Source organism: Aythya ferina, assembly GCF_964211825.1.
Source record: "Aythya ferina genome assembly, chromosome: 9".
NCBI lineage: Eukaryota > Metazoa > Chordata > Aves > Anseriformes > Anatidae > Aythya > Aythya ferina.
In genome coordinates, this window is record NC_140305.1 from 16,869,927 (window position 1) to 16,896,553 (window position 26,627).

General features: G+C 46.6%; 1 protein-coding gene across 12 annotated transcripts in view; it reads right to left on the reverse strand.

Moving 5' to 3' along the window:
- Nucleotides 1-3,236: 3,236 nt before the first annotated feature.
- The window catches only part of IL1RAP (interleukin 1 receptor accessory protein), a 45,639-nt gene continuing 22,248 nt past the window's right edge, over nucleotides 3,237-26,627 (reverse strand). For 8 of the 12 annotated variants that reach the window (XM_084528698.1, XM_084528702.1, XM_084528692.1 and 5 more), the window contains 9 exons: nucleotides 22,912-23,197; nucleotides 21,976-22,168; nucleotides 20,119-20,284; nucleotides 19,099-19,170; nucleotides 17,855-17,984; nucleotides 17,073-17,221; nucleotides 14,592-14,741; nucleotides 13,774-13,917; nucleotides 3,237-4,533 (listed from right to left, as the gene is read on the reverse strand). In XM_084528698.1, the coding sequence (XP_084384824.1) occupies nucleotides 3,824-4,533; nucleotides 13,774-13,917; nucleotides 14,592-14,741; nucleotides 17,073-17,221; nucleotides 17,855-17,984; nucleotides 19,099-19,170; nucleotides 20,119-20,284; nucleotides 21,976-22,168; nucleotides 22,912-23,197 (2,000 nt within the window). In that variant the 3' untranslated portion in view covers nucleotides 3,237-3,823. Of the gene's footprint in view, nucleotides 4,534-7,292; nucleotides 10,622-13,773; nucleotides 13,918-14,591; nucleotides 14,742-17,072; nucleotides 17,222-17,854; nucleotides 17,985-19,098; nucleotides 19,171-20,118; nucleotides 20,285-21,975; nucleotides 22,169-22,911; nucleotides 23,198-26,627 lie in introns of those variants that run through there. The other 4 variants (XM_084528693.1, XM_084528703.1, XM_084528695.1 and 1 more) reach the window with 1 other exon arrangement.

Sequence of the window (26,627 nt, forward strand, 5' to 3'; positions counted from 1 at the left end):
GCAGGAAGCAGTGAATAACAGGGAAACACCTCCTTGCACAGCCAAGGCAAGAGGAGCCCCCTCTCCATCACCCATGTTCTGAAAATGACACTGAAAAATTAAATGGCAAAGAAAAGGAAGAAAAGCTTTCAGAAAAATTGAGAAGAAACCTCTCGTGAGCAATAGACTGGCAGATGACTTGTAGACAATGTGCAAATACCCTAATAGACAGAAAAATCCCCAAGAAGTCTCTTTGCTGCAGCAGAGCAAAGTATAACAAGAACCTTGTTTGGAAGCAAAAAACAGACAACACAAAAATCAATCATGATTTTAAGAAGGCAACTGATTATTCACTTGAAGAAACTATTGATGAATTGGAAGACTCTTTGATGGCAATCAAATGACCTTGTGGCTGACATATTTTAGTGAAGTACAAATCATTAGACTGATTACAGGTGTGCCAGTGTAAATGTTGCTTCCCCTGTGTCTGACCATCACTGTGTCCAATGTTATGGAGAATTAAAGTCATATTCTTCTACAAATCATTCTACAAAATTTATGTGTCTCACTAACATCTTTACAGAAGGTGCCTGAGTGTGCATTGTCTTTTTAGAGCTGCAGCCCTTCCACAGCATGGTCAGTAATTGTAGGTAGCAAGTACACCCATGAGATCAAGTGTCAAGCTTTGTCTCCTACCTACAGATAAGGGCAGGCAACTACAGGGTCACCCAGCAGCATGTCTTCCTGCTCCTGGCAGCATTTGTAACTCATGGATTACCATGGTTTCTCATTGATCCTGGGTGCCAGATGAGGCTGAGTGCCTGGGTGGTGACCAGGGAACACCTACACCCCTAGGTGCAGCTCTGAGCTGTGGGTGCCCCCTCTCAATGAAATCCCCCAACCTGCTTGAGGTGGCTCTGGGATGTACCTTGTGCTTGGGATGTCACACTGGGCAGACCCCATCTCAGTGGTGGAATCACCCTTCACAGAGCTTTGTGGTGGATCAACAATAGGAGAGAAGTGTATTTATGTGCAGCAAGAATTAAGAATCTGAGTTATTTTTTTCCCCTGTTTCTGGTATGTGTTAGTTCCTTCACAGTCTTATCATTTGGGAAAATGTCTGCTATAAATACGTTTAGATCAGATGCTCCAAGCTCAGCAGCTCTCTAACAGACGAGAATAGACTTGTTGTTGATATCCGGATTGTAGATGTGAGGAGCAGCCCAATATTGGCATGTCCAGTGGAAATTGCCAGGGAGAGACCTCCTGGGTGCCCAAGCTTTGCAGTCGCTGAGGTGAAGATAGATTGATGTTCACAGGGACTAAGTTCCTGAGCTTCCTAGCCAGCTCTGTTCTGTGTCTTCATGATGACACCAGCCTTCCACAGATTAAAAACATCTAGGTAACAGCCGAAATATTGTACAAAAGGCTCTGCATGTTACGGCCTAGTAGCCTTGTAACACTGCATGCCATAGGTAGGATATGCCAGGTTATAAGAATATTAAATAGGTGTTTTGTTTTTAAACTAGAATATAGTGGAAATCCTCCACATGTACCAATTTTAGTCATTTCTTAGGAGGACTGAGAAGAGTGGAGGGGATAACAGTGTTGTGCTGACTGGTAACTTCAGAGACGATTGCATTTTTTTATGCAGTTGATAAATACACGCGTACCAAAGAGGAGAGCAGTGACTACAGTCCATCTGCACCAGTAAGCGTCAGATGGGATATGAACAGATTTAACTGATTTTCACAGAGCAGAACTCAAACCATGTGAAAAGTCTATTCTGATCCTAAACTGGGACCTTGTTTGGGTGCTTGGGGGTATTTCTAAGCTACATGCTTGGGAAGAGAAACAAATACAACTGACATGGGTTCTAGGGTTTTGTCCCTGTGTCCTTGCAGAGATAAGCCATCCAGCACAGTGTGCTTTTGGGCTCTGTGAGCCTGGCCTCAGGGGCAAAAGCCCATAGTTCTGCACACCCTGGAGTCTGGTGTCTCTCGGCATCTGTTATGAGAGCATCCAATGCCCTGGGTTACTTTGGTGGGCAGTCTAAAGGTAATAAAATTAAGCTAGCTCTGTTGAAGCAACAGGAGTAACAATGATCCTTACCTTTTTTTTTTTTTTTTAATTTTATTTTTTTTCATGAAGGGATGACATTTAGCCCAAAAAGGCTGGAGTAGGCCAGTTAGGACATCTGTTACAAGCTCCAGCTGTTGTTTCCTGCAGTTTTGGATTGCTGTAGTCGACTGAGACAGCAACACGGTCAAATAAGAACAAGGTTTGTAAGTAAAAGCTGTGTAAATGCCAACAAATAACAAACGTGCTGGCTCTGGATGTTGACTGATTGCAAATTATTTGTATCTTGTAGCTTCTGTGTTCAGCTCCACCAGACTCGCTGACAATCTAGTTGTAGACAACCAGAAACATTTAACCAATTAATGTGATTTTGATAATTTCTCACAAAGCATTCTGCAACTTACCAGCTCACCTTCCAAATATCTCATTCCCTCTCCTATTAGATTACCCAGAACGGCCGTGTATGGACAAAACTTCTGAGCCTTTTAAAATGCACCTGCCTGAATTTACAGAGAAATCCATGTCTGGATAGTATGCTGGATTCTGAATTTCTGAGCTGGTAGGGTTTGTTGTTTTTTGTTTGTTTGTTTTTTGCCCTTATTTTATGTAGATTGACTCAGCGCCAGGTTTTTGGTTTCCATTTTCTCAGCCTGCTGCAGCAGAGCTGTTAGGATTCAGCTCACAGAAACTTGTAATGGGAGAGCCATCAGCTTTACTTGATCTCAGAGAGAAAGGGCAGAAAAAGTCGAGGCACTGCTGGGGATGAGGTGCAGCTGAAGGAAGGAAAGTGATGTGTGAATTATACCTGGGCTTCAGCACTGTCAACATGGGTGAAATGTGGCTTTAAGTGGATTGCTCCAGCAATCTTACAAGGGCTGTGGCTGAGGATGTCAAATATGGGTCTGTCCTGGGAGCCACAGACAGGCTCAGCTCATATTTCCAAGGTAGGAAAAAAAAAATACAAACCTGAGAGGCAGCAACCAGAAACTGGCCATGCAGCTGACAGAATAAATTCATCACTGGGGAAGCCAGGAGGGGACCAAGCCCAGGAACAGACTCTAGGTGCTGGGATCAGGGAGACCTCAACCAGAGTGGGCAAATCGCCTCCCAGGCGCTGTGTGGTGAGCAAGACTCCAGCGTTTACCTGTTCCCGAGACTGTACACTTAACAACAGCAGGTTAAAGAACTCTGTTTTATTTAGAGAGAAGGAACTTTAAGGTTTTGACCAAGTTCTTTTAAACCACAGTGGATAAAGCACCATGCTGCATGGTGCACTCCTGTGCAGCTGGGGCTCCCGATGAACTCATTTGCAAAGTTTTATTCTTATTTTGCAAGCCTCCACATTTCCCAGACGTTCCCACCAGGCACGCTGCTTCTGTGTCCATCCCTGCATCCCTGTACCCTTGCAACCCTCCCACCCCACTGGTGGGCCCTGCCCTCCCAGCAGCAGCCTTGCAGCTAACAAGACCACAGCTGGGGAAAAGAAACACCGGGGAGATGCTCAGGAGTGTTCAGCTCCAGTTTGCTGTGTGAATTAAGCAGGACCCAGCAACACAGGCAGCCCCCAGCCGCTGCTCTGTTCCTCGCCACAGGTCCTTTGCTCAGATCGGCAGCAGCGAGGTGACCAGGAGTCCCCTGTGCCTGGCAGTGAGTGAGGCGGTGCAGAAAGACACCAAGTCAGCCTGCGGTACTGCAAAAACATCTGATACGGTGAATTTCTGCCCTGGGCACACCGCCTGCAGTGCCACCGAGCGCTGCTCCGAGGCTAGAGGACGTAGAAGTCATTGTTGTTCGACAGATCGCTGTACTGGCAGAGGGCGAGAGCAGGAGCCTGTGAGGGTGGGGGTTCAGGGCGACTGCTGCCCGGCCCCCCCTGCGCCCCGGGCTTGCAGAGCTGGGTCTCCCACCAGGGCTCCGCCACCGCCCGGTGCTTGCGCTTCAGTCTGTTGCCACCATCGCAGTAGGTCCCGCAGCACCGGCAGGCCAAGAAGTGCTTGGCTCGGTGCTTGGCCTTTGGCGTGGAGGCTGCGGCTGTCCCCCTGGGTGCAATGCCTGTGGCCGCGATGCCCGGCGGCTCAGGCCGGCCTTTCAACCGGCTCCTTCTCCTCTGGACGGGGTCTGGGCTGATGTCGGACTGCGAGGAGCAGCTCTCGTTCCAGCCGGAGCCGGCGCTCAGGCTGCGCAGGGGCAGGGCGAGCCGCAGGGCCTTCCAGAAATGGGAGCCCGAGCGCTTGGACTTCTCCCCCTTCCAGGTGACGAAGGAGACGGACTCCTTCAGCTGGAGGATGCTGGGGTGGGTGCACTGCAGCGGCCTGTACTCCACCACGATGAGCTTGGTGGCGATGGCGTTCTGGCACATGATGCCGAGCTTGAACTCCAGGAGGCTGATGCTCTTCTCCGTCAGGTAATCAGGGCTCAGGACCACGATCATCCTGCGGCTCCTCTGAATGAAGTCGAACACTGCTTCCGTGGTATCTAGGAGCACAAGGGTGAGGAATTGGGGTGCACAGGGGTGGGGGAGCAGGGAGAGAAAAGCCAAAGGAAGCTGTTGGATGGCAAACCTGCACAGACACACCCCCTCCCTTCCCACTGAAGGGAGCCTGGCACAAGCCCAGTGAATTTCCATTTGCCCACACTCCTGCCAGCCGGGACTGCAGGAGCAGTATCAGCATTTTCGCTCTGCAGTTAGCTTTTGAGAAGGCTGAAGTGGTAAATGAGAGGCCAGGACAGCAGGATAAGCCAGGACCATACTCTGACTTCAGCACCACACGGCACCACCCCTGCCAGGGAAGGGCAGGAGCTTGCTAATAGACAGGTCCTGGTTGGGGACCACCTGCCCGCAGCCCTTTGCATCAAAGAGAAGCGATTGCCCCACTGTGCCACAGCTCATGCTGCTGAAGTGGAGATCCACCTCCCTCTCGTGCTGCTCACCCAGAAACAGAAGCCTCCAAATTTAGAAAGAGGAAAATGCCAGCTTTAAACATCTGCGTTAGTTCCCCAAGTGGGATGGGGAGGTGAAAATACTGTCCTCCAAAGCATTTCTTGGGGCTGGTTGCAGTTTGGAAAGCTCAGCAAGATGCTTGGCTGGAAGGGTGCCAGGCAAGGGCAGCATCTCTTTCATTATAAACATTGAAAAGCAGCAAACCCAAAGGATGTCCTTGGGCTTCTATCTATGGCCTGGGATGTGGTAAGCATATTGAAGGTGTCATGGCTCATGGGTGAGCAGCAGAAAGGATGGGAATTAATAGGGCTGTGGCACTTAGCAAATTAACTCCGGCTGATTAACAGAACTGTGAAACTTTAAAAGATAACAGGTGGAAAGGCCACCCTCTTACTGCAGGCGGGGGCCTGAGATGGGGGCACCTGAGGACAAGGCAGTGCTCAAGCAGGGCAGGGTGAGAGCGCCTTGGTAAGAGCCGCGGCGGGGAGGAGAGCTGGCACTGCTACTGCTGCTAAAGCCGCAGAGGGGCTAGGCAAAGGTAGGCAGAGGAATCTCAGCAGCACCCAGCTCCCTTCTGTAAGCTGAGATTTATACACATAAAAATACCTCTCCTTCCATGCGGTGGCAATGCCTTTATTCTTGGAGCCCTTGGCCGTCTGTTTCCTTACCTCACAGCTGAAGGTGCACTGCATTGCACCTGAATGCATCTTATTTTAACACTCTGCAAAGAAATACTTTTTCAAAGACGTGACTAGCTGTAAAGCACAATGTCCCTAGATTATGTGGGGACCAAAGACTTGGGATATGAAAAATGATTGAACAATTAATATCCTTCTGGAGAAAGTAGGGCACTGTTTGGTTCTTTAATATAACACTGGAATTTGAATCAAACTATTTGGATTATAATTTTCTTGTGTAAAAGGTTTGGGGGATTTCCCCCCTCCACAAGCACAAGTACAGGAAAACACTGATTCATCGAAATCAGAAGTAGATGATAAAGTCAGTTCTGTCAGAGCTGTAACTGAAAGACGTGAAGCACTCTAAACACCCTATTTCAAAGGCACAAAGAATTGGCAGCAATCTCCCAATTTACTGAGTCCAGGCTTCACTCAAACCTTTCTGTAACTGATTGAGATCTATTTTGAAATCAGCCAAGCTTCAGCATCTTCTGAAAGAAAAAGCGCCTTTGCTGGCTTGAAAGGTCTATCTTTTTGAAACCAGAATCACAGAGGGATGTAGGCAGGAGCAGCCCCTGGGAGGTCACCTCTTCTACCCTCCCGCTCATAAAGGACAGGTTCAATTAATGTGAATGACTCTGAAACTGCTGAAATGAAATGTTTTGATTGAGCTGACAGTGAAGATTTCTTTTTTATCAATTTAAAATTTGCAGCCTTTTCAGACTCAACGTTTTCTGGCAGCATTGATATTCAAATCCCCAAAGATACATTTTATTCCTGAGAATGGGATGCCTTTAGACGTGGCGGACCAGGGCAGTTTGGGATGTTCAGATTACAGTGTAATCCCAGCTCACAAAAACCACCGGGTGGCTGTTTCACAGCATGCAGGCAGGGCAGTTCCTGCCAGTGCTACCATCAGCACAGCATTGGACAGCCAGGAACAACGCTGCAGGGCTCCAGGTAACAACAGAGCTGGAAAACCAATACTCCTGGCAATCTGCTCACACTAAAAAACTTCTCTGCCTGGGTCACAGACACCACACCTCATTGACCCCAAATCCCTAGATGATCACAAGTATTTGTTTTGCTGGTGGTCTTAACATTCGGGGCTCATTCTGAACTTACCTGGTAGCATACAGTCAAGTGAAAAAGCTAAAAAAGTGGCTTGGATAACAACAACAAAAAAGCTTACTACATTTTCCAGCCAACTACCTGGAAGGTGACAGGCAAAGAAACTTAAGTTTGATTTCGGTATTCAGGGCAGATTTTCAAAACTCTGGCTCATGGCTCAGTACCTCAAGCAAAGGGATGACGTTTCCTTCCCATTTTCCTATCTTGTGATTGTTCTTTGGTTCAGAGGCTTGGTGTGTGTGCATGTTGACTGCTGGGTGATATTTGAATGCTGTACATCTCCATATTTCTGCCTTTGTAGCAGTGGTAATGCCTAAGGATTTGTACAGGTTCATCATGAAACAGCCAGGAAAATCCCCCCGCTAAGGCAGCATCCCCAAATGGTGTTGATGCTGGGACTACACACAGTCATCCTTCTTTCACAACCATTTGCAGACATGATGGGGGGGGGAGGGAAATGATACTCATGAGAAATGCACAAGGACTGAAATGCAAAAGTGAAAATGTTTTATTGAAAAGCAAAATAAAATAATACTGACACTTCACAGACCAAATAACACAAAGGCAAAAACATACAGGGAAGAGAAGGTAAAACTCTGGAACAGCTGTAAGACATCAAATGGCATGGGGAGATAAATATTCTTTCCAATTCATGCAATGCTGTTGCTTCATGAAATAACAATGAGGAACTTTGTATGAGCTGCATATTGATAAATGTTAGGTCACAGCACGGAGACGCAAATGAATCAACTGAAACTGGACAGAGGCTGTGACAGAAGCCTCACATGGAAGCCACAGGTGGCACTGGATGGAATGGTTGGGTGTATCTGAGGGGTGGTTCAGATCAGCATGACAGCGGGGACTGGGGTCTGTCCCTGGCCTGGCAGCTCCCAGTGAAGGCCACGGTGATGATCCTGGGGGAGCAGCGCCAGAAACAGCGCTCCTCAGGTCCCCTTCACACCACTGCACCTTCTGCCTGGTGGGTGCTCTGCTGGCGCCTCTCAGTAATCCTCTTCTGGGGTTGCAGTGGCACCAAAAGCCGCTGCTATGAATGCCAGGGAAAGACCCAGTGCATTGTTTATTTGGAAAACCGAACAAAGTCAGCATAATAGATGAAGTGGATTTTAGTTCCTAAAATAATCAGACCTACTGAAACATCAGCGGATCTCTTGGTACCTCAGCCAAAAGTGTGGTGTGATGTGGTGAGGTTTGGGATGTTAATTGAATTTACATGTATTTTTGAGTTAACTTTTTAACAATCAAATTGGAATCTAACGCAGTCCTGCTTTGGCCTCAGGGCCTTCCCTCTGCCTGCAGATCTGGCAGCTGATTACAAGGATGCCGAAATCACTGATGCAAAGGGGAAGCTGGGCAAAATAATGCTGTTGGAATGGCTTCGCAAAGCTTAGCATGGCCTTGGGTGGTACCTCACCCAAACATAGCTTTCTGGAGCGTGGGAAGCAGCTCTGCCCCTCCACAGACAGCCACAGGAAAAGGCTCACTGACAGCAAAGCTTTGATGCACTCGGAGCAGACAAGGAGCTCCACAATCTGTAGTGAGGCTGACTGCAATTTTTCACTTGCTTAAAGCAAAGCTCATTTGGGGGTGGAGGAGAAGAGTGGGTAAGGGATGGAGAAGGAGGTGAGAAAGAAGAAATTGCTACGTGTTCCACGTTTGTACAGTACCTTCCCCAGTGACATGGGTGGCTGGGGCTGCCAGCTGCCCCGGCATTCTTATTATTAACCACGAGATGCTACGAGCAGGACACTTTGCTGAAGCCAGGATTCAGACCCACACCATTGAGGCTGGGCTGCTCACCAGGATGCCCTCAAAGCTCACTGCCTGGCTGAGCGAATAGTGCATAGACTCCACATCATAGTGCTTTTTAATGCCATTCACAATGGTTACACTTCACCTGCTGGACACCAACAGAGTGAAAGCATGAGTCAGAGGTGACTCAGGAGTAACCATTACTTACAAAAGATAAGCATGCATGTAGTGTGCGTAGTGCTGAATTCCACAATTAAGTGGGAAGGACCTCACATGGGGAGCTACAGGAGCGCAGGCACCCCCAGAGCTTGTAGTATTACGTGAATATGTTGTGAACAACAGTACCAGCCAATGCCAGGGTCCCGCTGTGCTTTGGTCTGTCCTACAAGGGAGGGGACACCCCCATCCTTGCTTTGAAAGGCCTGTCGGCTGGGGGTTAACCCACCATGTCTTTTCCAATGCCTGCTGCCTTCTATTGAAGCAAGGACTGGTGCTCAGTGGTTTCTGCATTTCCATTTTGTGCAAAGGTTGCAGAAGCTGAGATACATGCTCTGTTCTGCAACTCCAGTTTGGAAACAAGACAGGTGGAGGTTCTGTAAAACCAAGGCTAGTTTAAATCTCAGCCCCAAATGGTGAACAGCGATGCTGCTCATACCTGGGCTGGGCACACTGAGTCTTGGCCAGCTGGACGGAGCTTTCAGTAAGCTCAAATAAGTTTGCAGGGCTCCCTGAGGAGTTGGGCTTATATCCAGTGTCATCCCAGAGTCCTCAGCAGCGCCCTGCACAATGCTTTCCCCCAGCCAGCAGCTCAGAGACAGCAGGCAGGTTCAGTAGTATATTGGGGTTCCTTGCAGTGCTTGTGAAGTCCCTGAGTTTACGCTACAAAGAAACATCTCTCAGACATGCTCTGTGGCCTGTGCTAATGAGAGATTTTCCCTGGATTATGAGCATTACGGCCCTAAAGGATTTAGGATACTTGGAAGACTGCAGTGTCCTAGAGATGGACCACTTGTTAGTAGAAATGCTACAGTACAAAAAGCACCTAGCAGAGTTTTTTTTTTTTTTTTTTTAAATAAAAAATACTTCAGTATAAGCAATTTCACATTGCCAGACTACCTGAATGCATCTGCTCCTATAAAAATGCAGGGAAAAAACATGAGGAGCCTTAAGAGTTTATGCTTTCCCCACCGAAGCGGAAATCTGTGGTCCTACCACCATCAGGACTAGAGGGCTGGGACGCACATGAAAGGCTCTATTTTGGAGACACCAGTTAAGTTGCACCCCATGCTCTGCTATGGGGACCAACAACCAGGAAGGAGCAGAGCCACTGATGAGAGGAAAGGAGCCCTGTCCTGGAAGCTCAGGAATGCCCAAGAGGGACAGGGTGGAAGAGTACTGGCCTGTACAAATGCCATGCTACCAAAAGGTGCTAGCTGCATCCCACCCCAAGAGCCCAAATTCAGACTGAGACCAGGGATTGTGCAGCTGATTACAGAGGTGTGCATTTGCAGAGAGGTGGGGTATGTACTCTGGTCTTTCTACTGCCAGGGCAGTAGAAAAGCTGCAGAGAAGCATAACCATCTTCTGAAATGCCCAGAGGCCTTTCATGGCAAAACCTGAACTCCTTCCCACTCCCCAGCTTGACTTTTTCTTGTTTTGTGTTGCTTTTTTGTTTGCTTTTCTTGATGGTGTCAAACATATGAGGGGTCTTTCCCATGAAAGCTTGAATGTGTAGCAATTTTTTTTGCTGGCATTTCCACCTGCAGCTGCTTCCAGAACCTGACCTTGGGGAACTTGGATTTCTCGCCTTTCCATTTAATGATAGTCAAGGCTGCCTTGGCCTGCTTCAGCTCCTTCACTGTGCTCTTCTTGATGGCTTTGTACTGCACTAGAATGACTTTGATGTTGCCCTTGGAGGCCATATTCTCTAGACCAGCCTTGAGCTCCAGCAGGGCCTGTGTCCCCTGTGAGACGTAGTTGGGGCTCAGGACAACAAGCAGGCGTTGGCTTTTCTGGATGAAGCTCAGGGTTTCGTCTGTGACAACTGGGAGAAAGAAACATCAAGGTGGTTAGTGACGGCTGAGAACACACTGCTGACCTGGAGTCACGCTAGCAGATCTCTCCTGAAGAGGACAATAAAATCCCTCAGAGGCTCTCTCCAGAGATTACGTTGGTGTTTCCCAGTCCTACAAGGGATTTCAGGTAGGGTCTCCTACCCCACGGCTGGCACCCCCTGTCCACAGAGGGACATCTGGTCCCAGCCCTAGGCTGCCTACAGATGTGTTTCTTCTTCATGTTCTGTAGAAGTGTCTGATGTAGCTACATCTGGAAGGTGCTGGCCTGGCAGCACCTGATGCTACAAGGATGCCATCTGGCATGAGAGCTGCTCTGGAGGAGATTTAGCTTTGTTCTAGGGACAGTGGGAAAAGTGGCTCTCTGGAGCAAAGCAGGAAAATCACCAAATGGACAACATGGGACCTCAAGTACAAGACTCAGCCTGAACAAGCACCAGGAAGCCAGCATGCTTACACTCATCAGGAAGATGTCCAGAATGACTCAGGGTAATTGGGTAATCCCTTTGCTCCTCTCACCTTGGTTTCCCACACCAAATACATACAATAAGTATCTACACTCACCCTGAGCAGCCTCGAGGGTTAACTTATTTTGGAAACATTGTCATCCCAACTAGTGCTACTCATCCAGCTGTTCCTGCTGCTGTCATTGATGAAACCAGATTTGAGCATTTCTAAGAGTGACAAGTAAAACATTCAGAGGACTTTTAATGAAGTTTTAATGAAGAGTCCAAAAAATGACAGCCTCAGAGCATGTCATGGTAGCTTTCTATCCTCTTTGTTTTTCTAAAACCTGCAGGTAAATTGTCCTTAGCCACCTTTCTGTAATTAATGTGAAAATCCTTTGCAAGTGTGAATTCCGGTGCTCACTCTGCTGCAGGATCTCCCACACTTCATTGACAAGAGAATGCTCTTGACTGGGCAGAAAATACAACGGAGAATAAAACTACGCTGACAGGCAACTTCATTTAGCTGTCAAGCACATTTGATTAATTCCTGTCAGCAAACTCAGAGGATAATCCATCTCCTACTGTTTCTCCATCAAGGACAACATAACTCTACCTATGACACAGATGTACACTCCAGAGGCATGACACCAGCTGCCAAAAGCTATTTCCTGGCCTGCCGTGCTTCTCCAAGAAGATTAGTCAAATCCCAGCTCAGAAGCAACGGGGAAGCCCCAGCAGTGTTGCAAACAGAGCAAGGACGAGCCACCGCAGCCGAGCTGGGGAGGGCTGGTTCGTGGAGCTCGCTGGATTGAGGCCAGCATTACCCACTGGGTGGTGGTGAAGGCAAGGGAGCCCAGGAGAGCTGTGCTGGGAGGAAAACGAGACTGTCCAGAGGGAAAGGATGGAAAGAAGTGGCAGACTGAAACAGAAAGGACATGGATGTCTTGAGGAACAACTGGTGGGAATAAGTCTGTCTGCTCAGCGTCAGCAGTGGTCCTGCAAAACCCAGAGGAAGTCAGGCTGCCTGGTACAGCATGTCTCTCCCTTTCACAGTCCCATGTCTGTGCACAAGGGAGGAAGCACCAGACTAGCATCTGTCCATTCTGCCTTCCTAATGATCTGGCAAGCCTTTCATGTCAAGTTACATCCAGTATTTACTCAGCTATTGATCATTTACAGAACAAGTTAAAGTGTCCTTCTTGCAATCCCCTCTTCAGCAGCCCTGCTCTGGGGCTTTGTCATGCCAAAACTGCTGCTCCCCAGGGCTCTGCTGGGAGCAGCCAGCAGCAAGGAGCAGTTTGGTGGGCAGTGCTGAGCGCAGCAGGGCTACAGACAGCACAGCTAACAGGCAATATTTGCAACAGCCCCAGAAGACTTGCAAACTAAACTGAGTTTCCTTGTGCAGCTGGTGAATACACTTCTGGCATACAGCAACCTTAAATAGCAGAGAGGTAGAATAAGCTCTGTCAGTGCCAGATTAACCAGCCTCAGGTGTGAGAGCTTGCAAACTTGCTCTGAGCCTGGAACAAGTATTGAGAGCCTGGGGGGTGACCTGCCACCTCATCCAGGTGCTCTCCAGAGGGAGCAGCCTCAGGATTACAGCTGCCTCCCTTCCCCCCTGAGGCACCTGCACTTAGCTGCCCTCAAACTTAGAGGTGCTGTGACCTGGCAGTGATCTGGGAGAAAAAGAAAAAAGAACCTCAGACTGCTTCTGCTCCCTGTCTAACAGCTGGGCTAGGACTCTGCCAATTCACCCTGCCCTTTTCAGAAGAGGCTCTAACAGACTCCGTCTGCACAGGTTCTGACCACTGGGGTCCAAGCCCAAAGCCCATGAATTCAAAGGTTCTGCACTGGCAATAGCTCAGCCTTTGAAATCTTAGTAGGCATCAGGGATCATACATCCAACCCCCAGCTCTGGCAGTTTGTGACTGTACGCGTATCTGGAGAGCTTCACAAACTTCCATTCCTGGTGATTCCTGCATCCCTTTAGCAGACACTGTGCCTAAAAACTTGGTGCATGATTTAGTTTGAGACAACAAAAAAACCCACTCCATCTTAATGAAGAGATGAGTGTCACTACATGCAAAGTATTCTTAACCATAGCAACTAATTTTACGCTATGTTAGACACAGACTTTCTAATTAACGAGGGTGAGTGGGAGGCCTCCTGGGAGGGCACATTATCTTCTCACTGATGCTGGAACAGTGTTCCCCACGCCTCCCTGCAGCGGACACTCCTGGTTTTTACAGGCGCTCACCAACACCCTACGTGAGCTACCAGTCTGGCCCAATATCACATTCCCCTCTCTCTTTTCTTTCTAGCCTTGACTTTGTTCCCCCTTTCTTAAGGCAACTCAGAGGTTTTCTGTGAAGGTCAGTGGACCAGTTCCTTCATGTTGATGGATCGACAACTCCTGCACATAACTTCTGGCCTGGAGAGAGCAACTGAAACAATCAAAAATCACTTGCCCATAGAAATATTTCTGGTGGCTTGGAGCATTTGACATTGTAATGTGAAGCAAAAACGTTAGAAGATACCAACAAGAGATTGTTCTTGGAGATAAGGAAGAAATATAGAAGTTAGGAGTTGGCCTTTCCAAACTATCAATTTTCAGTACCTCAAAGACCAATAAAGAGAGGATGTGCATGGAGCACAGCCCCCTGTGAAATACTCACTTCCCCCAGGGAGGCTGTCTCTGTCGAAGATACACAGCTTGTACCCAAACTCGTTCTCCAGGACTCCCCGCAGCGTCAGCAGCACAAATTCCTCCTCCTCCGCGTTGCGTGCATAGGACACATACACATCATACTCCTTCCCATCTGAGCGTTGGGAATGCAGAGAAACACAAACAGCAGAAGAGACACTTATGATACTGTGCATGCTGAGCCTTTGACTTGCTTCAGAGGAAAAGCAAACACAAAGGCTCACTTTGAGCTGAGGTACTGCAGGTACACATCAGTTTCCATAGCTATGAGACAGCAGTGCTGCCTTTGACTGCTCACCCTGAGCACGCAAGCATCCAGACACCATTGGGTTGCTGTAGGCATCAGACTGCAGCAATCTGACTACCCCATTCTGTCCAGCATCCTTTTGTCTTCTTTCAGCTCTGCCACTGCTTCCTCCCATTGCTGTCTACGTATATGAGCAATCCCACCAGACAGCCTTGCACCCTGCCTATACTCAGAGCCACAGCACCCCCCTGGCAGGTTCACACAACAAGCAGTGGGTCCTCAAATGCCCTACTCATCCTACAGGGGAAGGAATCTCAGCTCACAGTCTCTTAAGATGGATTCCTGGTAGCACAGGGAAGCTGTGGAAAAACTGAGGGCAGATGAGTGATTTCCAAACCCTGTACTTCAGGTGTTTAATTATCTCATCCTTTTGGATGCCTTCCTACATTTTAAAGTGATTTGCTCCCAATTCATGAAATCCTACATAAGGGTCACCAGAGAAACCAGGGAATTACTTATTTTGTAAGCCTTTAACTTCTTACCTAGAACGGTTTCATCTGTTCCAAAATGAGCCCGATAGAAGAGAACCATTTCCAGCCAGTATACATGATAGACAACGATCAGCACAACAACGAGCAGGATGGTTGCTCCCAGTCCACAGGCCAGCTCCACGGTGTACTTCGGTGCTATAACTGGGTTCAAAACAAAAAAGCAGGTCTGATTTACCAAACAGGATGGTCCCTCAGCTAAGTAGGAACAAGCTTGTATCACATGTAGCCGAAACACTTGCCCTTCAGAGGAATATGGCTAAGCCAAGGCTTTTCTGGCACAACACATGGTAGCTGGCCACCCAGGTGTCCCCAGTCTGGGATACCGGGTCTGGTTGGGCTAGCAGGGCAAGTCAAAGCACAGGCTGGGCTTCTGCCTCTGAGCACAACCCTGGGAGCAGCTGGATGGTAGAATGGCCTGCACATGGATGTCACTTGTAAAGTCCAAAGACAGCTCATGAGCATGGTCCTCTGAGCGTGAAGATATGCATCTTCTTAGGGTAACAGAACTGCACTTACTTCTACGAGAGCCAGCTAAAGCTCATCTGCAGCAAAATAAAAGCAATGGCCATCACTTCTCCCCCCCATCACACGTACACAGTTCTTGTGTCTTGTCCCTGACTGATAGCATGGATATAACTAGCCACAAAATATTGTTTCCAACCAGGAAAGGAGAATCAGAGTTCATACCAAAAAAGATTAAACGTTTGCAAACAAACAGGACAACCTGTGGGCATCAAGCCACAAAAATCACAGCCCTCCCTACCCACCCCCAACTCATACAGCATCTGTCATTCCACTGCTGCTTCTTTGTATTAAGGGCATAAAATAAAACTGTATCCCTGGGCAACTCAGGTTTACATGGTGATTCAGGTGGCAGCTCACATGCACACTGACAAACTGGATGACAGAAGAACAGCAGTGAGTACAAACATCACCAAATTCCAAGATTCATTAAGTTTTATTTGAAACTTAATTACCAAAGAGAAAACACAAGGAATTTAACAAGTTTCATTAGGTGATGAGCAAAAGTGCATGAGGATGAAAGGGAAAGCATCCAGAAAAGTCAGGAAACATATGTAGCCTAATGTAATGAAATAGTTGGAGCCAAAATATATAGCAACTTGCTAGAAACTGGAAGGCAAATGGTGAGGGGTTAGGTTGTAGCCTGCTTGGCAGCATTCCTATGTACAGTGGGGTGGATGGTCTGCAGTGAGCTTAGCTTAAGACTGTTCTGCCAACAGTGGTCACAGCTGGTCCTTGCAATTTGCTGTGGAATGAAGAAGAAAGGAGGTGTGGTGAGTAACAAGGTCTGCTCAGAACAAACCCACTCAACTGCTGCAGGAACAGCAGAAGCATATGGAGGAGGAAGAGAGAAGACAGTGCAGATCAGTCCACTAGAAACAGCATTTAGGCACTGCTGTATAGAGAAAGAATTTGAAGGCCCTCGAATCACTTCTGTACCAATATCATCACCCCAGAAGAATTAGGGATGTAGGGTGAATGCACTAGCAGACTGCTTCAGTCTTTCAGTTCTGTTTTGGGATTATTGTTCCTTCCTAATGATTCAGAAAAGGTCCATCTCAAAGAGGACTAAAAAGTAAAGAGGATGAGGATCAAGAAGGAAGAGAGAGAACCCCGAGAAAACAGGTCTATGAGCCTTTCCACGCTAACAGGGAAAAGTGTGAGGAAGATTGTATTTAGCATGATCTACACGAGGCACAGTAGCACCTCATATGGGAAAGTGGAGGTCTGACCTACAGCAAACAGGTGCTGAATCTCTAGATGAGATTGATAAGGAGGCAGAAATATCCGCCTTACTCAGGAAATTTCATATACCTGTGGTGAAGGCACGGTTCTTATTACTCAGAGATGGGGCTGTGAAACAGGAATAATGCCTTTGAAGAGATGTAAGAAAAAATGCCCCTCTGAACAAAGCTTGAACAGAGCTAGATCAGTCCATACCAGTCCCACAGAAATGGTTGTATCTAGACTGGAGCATCATCACGGTAAGAAATAAAACCTCAGAGCATTGCACTCAGAACACCTTACTCCCTGTGCAATATCACAGAGTGCAGCTTGCCTTCTGCAGGATGCCAACAGGTAGCTGTTGCATCACACAAAACCCTCACACAATAAAGGAATCTGAAATCATTTCAAATAGCCTGTCCCTTTGGGTCTACATCAACCGAGGTACACAGATGGGATGAGAACAGCTCTACCCCTCCCTTTTCTCCCCAGATACTTGACCATGGCATGGGAATGTGTGACACAGACCTTGCTCCCGGCCTCTGAGAAGAAGTACGGCATAAGCAGTAACAATACATTTATGCATAAAGAGTAGTGTGTGTTGGAGAAAAAGGCCTGAACAAGTTATTTGTTCCCCTGCTGTTTTGCAAGGCAAGGTTCAAGGCTGGATTAACAGCCCAGCCTGAGCACACCTCATTTCACAACTATGCTCTGCAAGTACTTTACCTTTCATGCGCACTATGGCCTGGCTATAGGTCTCCCCTCTGGCATTTCTGGCATAGCAAGTGTAATTTCGTTTCAAGTCTTCTGGCGTGGCTTTTGCAACTGTTAGAGTCCTTACGATAGTTTTGTCTTCAAAACGTTCTATAGTTTCACTGTAAGAAAAAAATAGAGTATTACACACATGAAACTGCAGTGAGTTCTTACTGACAAATACTCCTTTCCTGATACAACTTATCTGGAAGGTACCTAAACTGGTATTTATAAATTGAAAAAGACTTCAGTTTTTTAATGCAGCTGCAGCTATCCCTTTATCCTTTTTTTTTTTTTTTAAGCCTGATAAGTTTTTCCCTTTGCTTTTTTTTCTGTATAGGTTTGCAAGCTGATCAGGCAGTGATTGCCTTCCATATCTAACTCAGCACCCAACAAATAGGTTTCTGAAGCTCATTTGGGTTTTTCACATAATTGCATTTCTCTCTATTCCCCCCGATCAATACTATGCATAATACTATATATTTGTTTTCAGCCTCTGTCTCTTGAAACATTATCGTTTGTGGTATTACAGAGCATGCCTCTAAACAGAATTGTGTCTGCCCCTGTTTTAGAAATCTGACAGTACCATCAGCTATTTGTACTGCTACCAGGACCCGAATAAGTGATGATGCGAACCAGTAAACAAGGGCAGCTCTAGCAGGGGTATGGTAGTGTCACACACCTGCACCTACACTCCTCTGTGGGACACAGAAGGGGGTTAGACACAAGCCTAGGCTGACGTTACTGAGCATTACCGTTGTGTGACTTTAATCTTAGGGTCCATGATGTCATCTGTGTTTTTCCCATCTATGGTCCACCACACCTCAGTCCGGGAGTCCTTCAGAAAGGTAAAGAAGACCTCACAAGACAGAACAAGGTCATCTCCTGGGAAGAAAGGATCACAGTGAAGTAGAGCAAAGCAGGAACAGCACCACAGTGACTGCTGAGCTTCCCGGTGACACTATCAACTTGAGCTCTGCCTCCCCTTCAGGAGGCATTGAGGGCAGCACACCCCTTCAGACATCTAACTGTTGAAAATCCTGGACACATTGACTTGTGACAGACAAACAGGAAAAATTATCCTGCTTTCCTAAATAACTCAAACTTCTTGACTGCATCAAGTGATCCCCCAATGGGAGGTACTCCATGCTAACCACTTCTTAGAAAGCTTGGCAGTCCTAATCATCCCCTCTGCACAGGGGACTGCGACCTTGAAGAGAAGCATTTTGGTGTTGAAACACTTGTTCAGGCACTTCACTGCCCCCCAAGATCAGGCTTGGGAGCCTGAATATAGTTGTGATCAGCCCATACATGACTGTCTCAGAGAGTCAGTGGGAGAAGTCTGATCTTCTCAGCCAAGAAGTGGTGCTTTAAAGTGAAGACTCTACTGCTAATCATCATCGGCATGACATTTATTACAGCAGTGTAACGGGACATGATCCATTCAAAGTAGGGAATTGCTCCAAAGAGCTGTCAGTCTAAACAGATGGGGTGGGGGAAGTGGTGTAATACCCCATTACACAATGCTGTAAGGCCAGCAAACAGAGAGCTGTCATTAATTAGGAAGTAACCAGCCAAAAGGGAGATGAGATGAGCAAAGAAGTGGCCAGAAGGCTGAAACCACTATGTGCTGAATAAAGGAGGGTGGAAGCAAACCACAGCCAGGGACAGGGCTGATACAAAGTCCTACAGGAATTCCTCTATGCAGCTGAGGGTCCTCCATTTCATCTGCTTCTGCAGCTGCACCAGTTTGCTGGAGTCCTCAATATCCATGCCTGATTATTGTAAAAAATAAAATAAAATCTGTGTGCACAAAAACTTTAAAGCTGTGCTCTTCTATTCAGTCATGGAGAACTGGCACCCCACACCATCTGCCAGACGGCTTGTGGCAGCTTGAGTGCTTGGCGAGGGGAAGCACTGGGAAAGCAGCTGAAGAGAAGAGCCTCTGTGCCCAGCTGGCCATGCCTTCCCATCCCTGCAGGCATTCATTGCAATTTACCTGCTTCCAGTTCGTAGATGACTTTCTCATTTGGGGATGTGAATTGTGGTGGCAAGGCCTTGTTCGGAGATCCTGTGGGAGAGAACAGATAGGCCTCCATCAGGAGCTTTGTGAGAAGCATGGTCCTTGCAGCCTTGCTTGTGAAGCCCTCCTGCTCTGGTGCACATCACAAATTTTATGGTAACACCATCCTGCTGCAGAGTTTTGCACAAAAAGATCTAATCCTAGTTCCCAAACAGACCCAGATTTTGAGGCTCCTTCAAAGTTCAGGGAAGTCTAGATGCACGGTTTGGGATTCTCAAATCAGAAGAGCCCACGCTCCTCTGAATACTCAGCATCTCACATAAATTACAACCTATCACAGAAATTCTTTTTATTTCTGCTCCTAAAAAATAAACATAATTTCTTGTCCTAAGCATTCAATTCTGCTCTTAAAGCAGTAGTTGTCATGGAACTCAGCACATGCTCTACTGTTCACTAGGTTGTTAAGCTCCATCTACAATTCCCTTGCAGGTAGGCTGAGCCTTTGACCCTGGCACGGACTCGTCCAAGCACTAGGCTGGGTAGCTGGAATCCCGTCTGACCAACTGGCACTCAACCTCAGTGCACAAGGCTTTGAGGTTGCAAGAAGACTGGGACAAGCTGGCTATTTTGGGACATCAAATAATGATCAACAGAGTGAACTGGAGACAAAAATGAGCAAGAGTGCCAGGGCAATGCACTCACACGCCAGCAGAGGGTACCCCTGACCATCTCATGGGCTGTACCTCACCTTCCTAAGCCTGGTCACCCTCGGTCCCTCTGTTTTTCAGGGCGCAGGACATGATGGTAGGTAGGACCTCCAGCATGACATGCCCTGGACAATCACAGGAGGCTCAACCCAGCGAGCAAAAACCAGTGACAGGTCAGTTGGGTAATATAGATTGAACACAACCAGATTCCGTGACAGACTTTACTAGCCATTTTCACCGCTTCTGGTGTTAGCCACCTGCAGCTTACGCTTCTAAAAGTCATTCTTACCCACCACCTTCATCATTACAGTTCTGGTGAGATTATATGTTCTTCCGTGGTCCTTGAACGTCACAATGCAAGTGTAATTCCCTTCATATGCACTGCGGACAATGCTAATGACAAGCTTGGGCCCTTGGGGGTATCGGTTGTTGAAGCCATCCACTAACTTGCAGGTCTAGAGTCAAGCAGAAAACAACATTTGTGCTTTAGGACTCAAAGAGATACTGGTTTATATCCCACTAAGAATATTTGTTTGGGGACTATTGATATAATACTTGGGTATATGATACAGGTCAGACATAAATGCCATGAACCCTGGAACACAAACTAGTACATTCACCTTGAAAACGAGGTGATGACCCTAATGGTTTTATCCCACCTCAAAATATAGAGGATTTCAAAAGACAAATCTAGCTCTGATCTAGAAGTGCATTTGCAATCAAGGTGAACACCTCAGCAGAATGAAGAGAGAAAGCAGGAAGAGACAAGAAAATGATGATGTACTCACAAATTGATACTCACACTAAAGGACATGTCCCCAGTTGATGTCAGCATCTCTAACTCTTTTGGGACTAATCATGCTACCCTGACTGACATCAGCTGAGGATGAGGCCCCTGCACTGGCAACTGGCAAATGAGAATATATAGTACATAAACCTTAGTAACTCTTCTCTTTCTGTTAGGTAAGGCAGGAAAACCTTGGCCAACTACCAAGCTAGAGATCCCTTTTCAGGAAGGGGTTATGCAGATGACATCTTGATTGTCAGAAAATGTGCATATCTTTGAGTTTTATAAGAGATTATTTCTGAATGGTACATTTCCAAATCAGATATATCCTGATGGGGCAGCTTAAGACAGGGGTCATATACCATTCTTAATGGTTTTTATTAGGCATAGGATGATTTGCTACCTAAAAAATGGCTTCCATGGGGCTTTTTGTTTCACTCTGCTAATTGATTGTTGAGATGTGAATTTCAATGAAGAGTACAAGTAAAGCATTTCAACTACAAGAGTGAAACTGCTCCTCTTGGCTACAAACCTAAGTTCTCTCCTGAAGGGTTTTAGAGTTTGGTATTCTTTAACTTATTTTTTTCTTTTCAACTGCAGATATATTTGTTGCCAACTTTTTTTTTTTTTTTTTTTTACTATTAAATTTGCTCATACAGTACCTTCTACCTTGAAATCTGAAAGTGCTCTACAAAGCTGCCAGAAAATTCAGTCCCACACCCCCTGGCTGTGCATCCCCTGAGAATTTCTTATTCTCTCTTGACTAAAGGCATCCATCTAGAAAAAAACACTGGAGGTCAAAATTTAATAAAATTAGGCAGTAGTCGTGTAGGCAAGTGCCTGAGGATAGCTGGAAACAACCTAATTATCAGAGCAGAGTGGGGTAGGAACGTCTCCATCTTCAGAAAAGAAGTTTGCCAAGTTATGGCAAACAGAGCATCCATGGTCCTTGCAGAGCCTTGTTGTACAGCTTCATTCCCTGATCTTATGGGATTTGGAAATTGTTTTCCTCGCTTAAGAAATTGCTTTTTTGTTTAACTAGAAATGGAAAAGCGTTTTTCTTCACAGGGATAGCAATTTGCTTGCCTTACAGGTCAAGCATACAAACCCCTTACTTGAGCCCTCTCCACTTAAGCACACCAGTCAAAAAAATTCAGTGTTAGTTCTCTTATCCAAGGACAGTTTTACTCTCAAACTCAATAGAAATAAAACTTTTATTGTAGCTTTACTCATCTTAACGCTTTAATTGCTGGGCAGACTCTGAAATACAACTCCATGATTCTTCTGCCACACATTCCTTTTTCAGATCCAACACTGCATCCCACCACTGCCCAAGTAAAGACAAAAAGTGCTTCTTACCTGGTACCACTTGACAGTTGGTGTCACACTAGCAGGGAAAAACCCATCAATATCTGGACATATGATCTTCTCATTAGCATGCTCCAGGTAGAACTTCTGCTCAGTGGGTTTTATTGAATGGCTCACACAGGAGTCTTGGTCTTTTGGAACAACCTCCAAGGGAAAGGCAACTTTGCTACAGTAGGTTGTATTTCTAAGGACAGAGGAGGATAGGGTTGATTAAATGAGAGTGGCTTACTTCTTTATCAGGGGAATGAAATAGGAATCACATATGCAATAATGAGCATCGTAGCTCTGATGTGGTATATACAGCCTTAGTTGATTCATTTACATTTGTGAAAGGAAGTGCTATCAGAGATGGCTGCGCCAGCTCAGAAAAGCCCATAAACACGATTAACAAGCAACATCCAACTCTCCTGCTGGTAAAGCAGATAATAGGGTCAAAGGCACTATGAACACGAAACAACACAAGGAAGATCAGAAAGAGCTCTTGTGCTCTGTGCATAGCAGATGCTATGTTCATTTTGTACCACACTTAAAGACACTTAATTTCCTAGAAGTCTAAAACTCATGAATCTTTGCCAAATTAGCATGCAGTCAAAACATCACCCCTGCATCTGAAGCTATTTTTACCCCAGGCATACAGATCACTTCTTAATGGTGAGCGCCTGTGGGCTTTGCCATGGGCTCAGCAATAATATTTTCATGGACACTTGCAGTTAGCAAGGAGTCATATTCATTAATGTTTGCAAGGCTCTAAGCACCATTACGATGTAAATTGGCGCAGTGCTGAGTGGTCTTATAATTGTAACATTCTTTTCCCATTAATGCTTTTGTAAATGCTCTTCTTCCTGCAGAAAGATATGATGCTAACAGCATTGTTTTCCTGCTTCCATGAAAGTCCTTTGATTACAGAAGTTGTACCACACGACCTACCTGAGCATGCACGTATAATTCCCTGTGTCATTGAGAAGAGCAGGCCAGAACCAAAGGGTGTCTTTCTCCTTACTGATGCGATTATCCGGGAGACGAAAGTTAATGGGCTCCTCCAGATCCCGGTCCTGCCCGATCCTGTACCAGATCAGGGTTAAGCCAGCAGAATGGGCTGTACTGTAGTTATACTTCAAGAAGGTCTCAAAAAGCGGGCATTTGATCTTGGCAGGTTCCCCATCATAAATCTGGATCTGTTTCATGGTGTCCACACCCCAGTCATCACAGCGTTCTGCAAGCAGGAAGAACAAGGTGCCTGAGCTTGCACATCTCCAGGAAAAAAATCAATTCTGCCCCCCGTTTCCTACAGCCCTTGGTACTGTCTCCAAGGAAGTCAGAGGCAAAAATCTAGTGTTTTAAGTGGAAACAAACTTGGTTTTCACAAAGCACAACAAGAATGGTGTGATGAGCTCTAGAGAACTTGAAAACCTCTACTTTCATTTGCAGACCTGCTACATTTCTTCCAAGGTACTGTCATGATGGGAAATAAATATGATAGGATATTCCTGCCTAACACCAGGCTTCCTAGAGAGCTCCAAGATAATACAACCTTAAAAAATAACTGCTGTGGGAATATAAGATCTGCATGAAAACAATGCTAGAGGTGCGTCCATCCACACAGAATGACAGGGAAGATGGAAATAGAGGTGTCCTGAGAAGAGGAAAAAATGAGCACTGCAAATATCAACCATCCCTTAGAGCTATGGGCCATTGCCCCTGCCAGAGGAAGCTGGGCTGGCGGAGCTGGAAGCAGGCGCTGCCTCTTCTGTGATGGATTTGTGCAACTCCTGTGCATGCCATACTAACACTACAAACTACAAAGTGACACATAGTGACTGTTCACAGCAAAATTTGGGAAGGGAGGCTAAGGATCAGGAGAGACATTACAAAGGAGACAGCAGCAGGTTCACTTGGGGATCACAAGCAGCCCCCTGGTGCTTTCCCCAAGTACTGTCCAACAGGATCAGCGTGGCTCACAGCAGACTCCAGCTAACAGAAACTGGGCAGTAAGAGAAAAAGCTGTTCAATTATTTTTATTATTTTTTTAAAATTGCTTCTAGTGAACAGGACCAAGACAAACAGCATGCTCAACACTCATTTAACTTCTAAGAGCTCCTTCCCACCCTATTCCTCCCACCCATGAGGATGCCCCATCACAAAGGGATGGGGTGCAAGCAAAGCAGGGTGCCAGCTAACCTGGGAACAACCTGCACTTCCCAAATCCCCATATGCTGACAGGGCAGAGGTGACACGGCACGCTTCCCAGCACACCCCTGCAGCTGCAGCGAGGCATTAGCTAGGGCAGCCTGATGTCTGAGCCCTAAATGAGTCCAACAGAAAAGGGGTTGCTGCCTGCAGCTGCCCCAGGAGAGGCATCGCAGCCACTCCAGAGACAGCACTGCAAAGCTTCTCTAGTTTGCAGATTTTAGAAGAACTTGGGCAGAAAGGAAAAACAGAATACAATATGCTCTTTGAGCCCAATTCTTCTGAACTGACTTCACAGGCCCAAAGCACAATTTCTGGCATTTTATCTTCCTTAAATAGACAGTAGGATGTAGCTTGGCCCCAAATTCATACTTAATTAAAAAAAGCAAATAGAAACCTTTGAGAAGACAGGCCCACAGTGCTTTAAGGCAGCAATGCTAACTCGTGTGGCTCAGCAGTGTTTAGTCATGGGGAGACAGAATTTGGGCCAATAATAAATGAAATGCTTTCTGGCTGTTTTATACATAAATGTAAATACAAACTGCATGGCTGCTACAGCATGGCAAACACCCATGTGATGGAGTGCTACTTCTGGACAGAGGGAAATGGGCTGGGAGGAGGTAGCAAGGCTAGCAAGAGTCCAAGTATTAGGAGAACAACCCGAACCATGAGGAATGCCTTAGCTCATCATCTCAGACATACAGATTTCTTTCAGAGCTACTCTGCTTCAGCCTGCACCCATCAGTCTGTACCACTGCTATTGCAGCCAGTGACAAGGCTCATTATGAAAGACCAAAATCACTACCAGAAGCATCACACCATGAGAAGGTACAGTCACCCTGCACCACCATGGTGGAGGCCAACTGGAACCAGTATGCTGGTTCATGCTCGTCAGGCAATTGCATTAGGTCAAGTTTCCATGTAGTCAAAAACAAGACAAATGAGCCTGCCAGTGCCTGGCTCTAATTGCATGATGAAGATCTCATTACCATTCACGTGAGGGGCATTTGTTTTCATAAAGAAAGCCTTCCCCTCTGAAAGGAGCAAGGTCTCAATGCAGACCTGTGCCTGTACATCAGGACACCCAGGCTCTCTTCCCTGCACCTGACTTTGCAGTGTCCTCTTGGGTTGCAAAAAGGAAAATTATCCTTATTACTTCAAATAGCAGGACTGAAGAGGAAGTAAACTATATAAAAAATTACCGTATTGAAATTCTTGGAGTAAAGATCAATGAATTTTGCAATCATGAGCAGGTCTTGCATTTTGCAAGAGCTCATAAATCAGCATTGTAAAGCTACTTACTCGTTCTACCTGAATGAGTAATTGAAAATAAATATATTGCTTTTGAGTAATGCAGAGGGGAAAAAAATACATCATTGTATGGGCCTTGCTTTCTTAGCTGGGGGAGGAAGAGAGACCATTGCTCTGCACTGTAAGAGCAGTACATGGAGATTTTGTCTCGGAGCTGGCCAGTTCACATGATTTCAGGAATGCCAACACACCAGGTGGCCAGCCCTAAGGCTGCCCCATCAGGTCGTGTTCAGGTGTCCAGCACACTTCCAAGCTCAACCCCAAGCGCAGCACGTAACCAAGCCAAGAGCAAGCTGCTACACAGAGATGACAGCAGCAGACCTGTGGCTTGAGCCTGCAGGTTGTGCTTACCACTGCACTGACAAGGCTTAAATCGAGTGGGATCAGCATTCATACTCCGAACTCCGGGCTTCCCTTGACAAACAGAAACCCAGTGAAGCTACGGGAGCTATATACAACACCACAGTCCCTTCCACACTGCAGCAAACAGCACTACACCCATAACAGAAGGAGAGAAAATTCTATAAAAAAAATCCATCACACAAATGAATCTTCCCAGAAATGCCTTTGCAGAACACTTGAAAGCAGCCTCCCTTTTCTTCTTACTGCTCATGGTTCAGCTGACCCCCTTATGCTGAGTGCTCTGCAACCATGCAGCAAAGCAATCTATAACCCATAACACCTTCCCTGACAGACAACGTAGATAGAGGTAAGGAAGATGTATATTTTTAAATATATTTGCTGCATTGACAGCAAACTGCCAGCAGGGGTTGATCCACCTAAAGGCCCCAGTGCTCCACAGGTCCCAGAGAGCACCAGAAGTGGTAGGCTGCGTGGTAGGAAAAAATGCCTCCAGCACAGGAAGAGAAAGTGCAGGCAGAAAGGCCATGGTACGGATGCCCACCTTGCTTCACGTGCCTCAAGATAAATACATGAGCATGCTGCTGCACTATGGCTCTGCCCTGATGCACACTGAGAAGTAGCTTGCATATGTAGGTGAATCAGCAAAGTTAATTCAAAGCATCTTCCTTGCTTGGTGTGTATGTTGCAGCCCTCATTCATAGGAATACCTACTATTGTACTAGGGACAGCAAGCTCTTCTGTTACAGAAGCAGCCTGATCTGCCCCATTTCAAAATCTGGTGC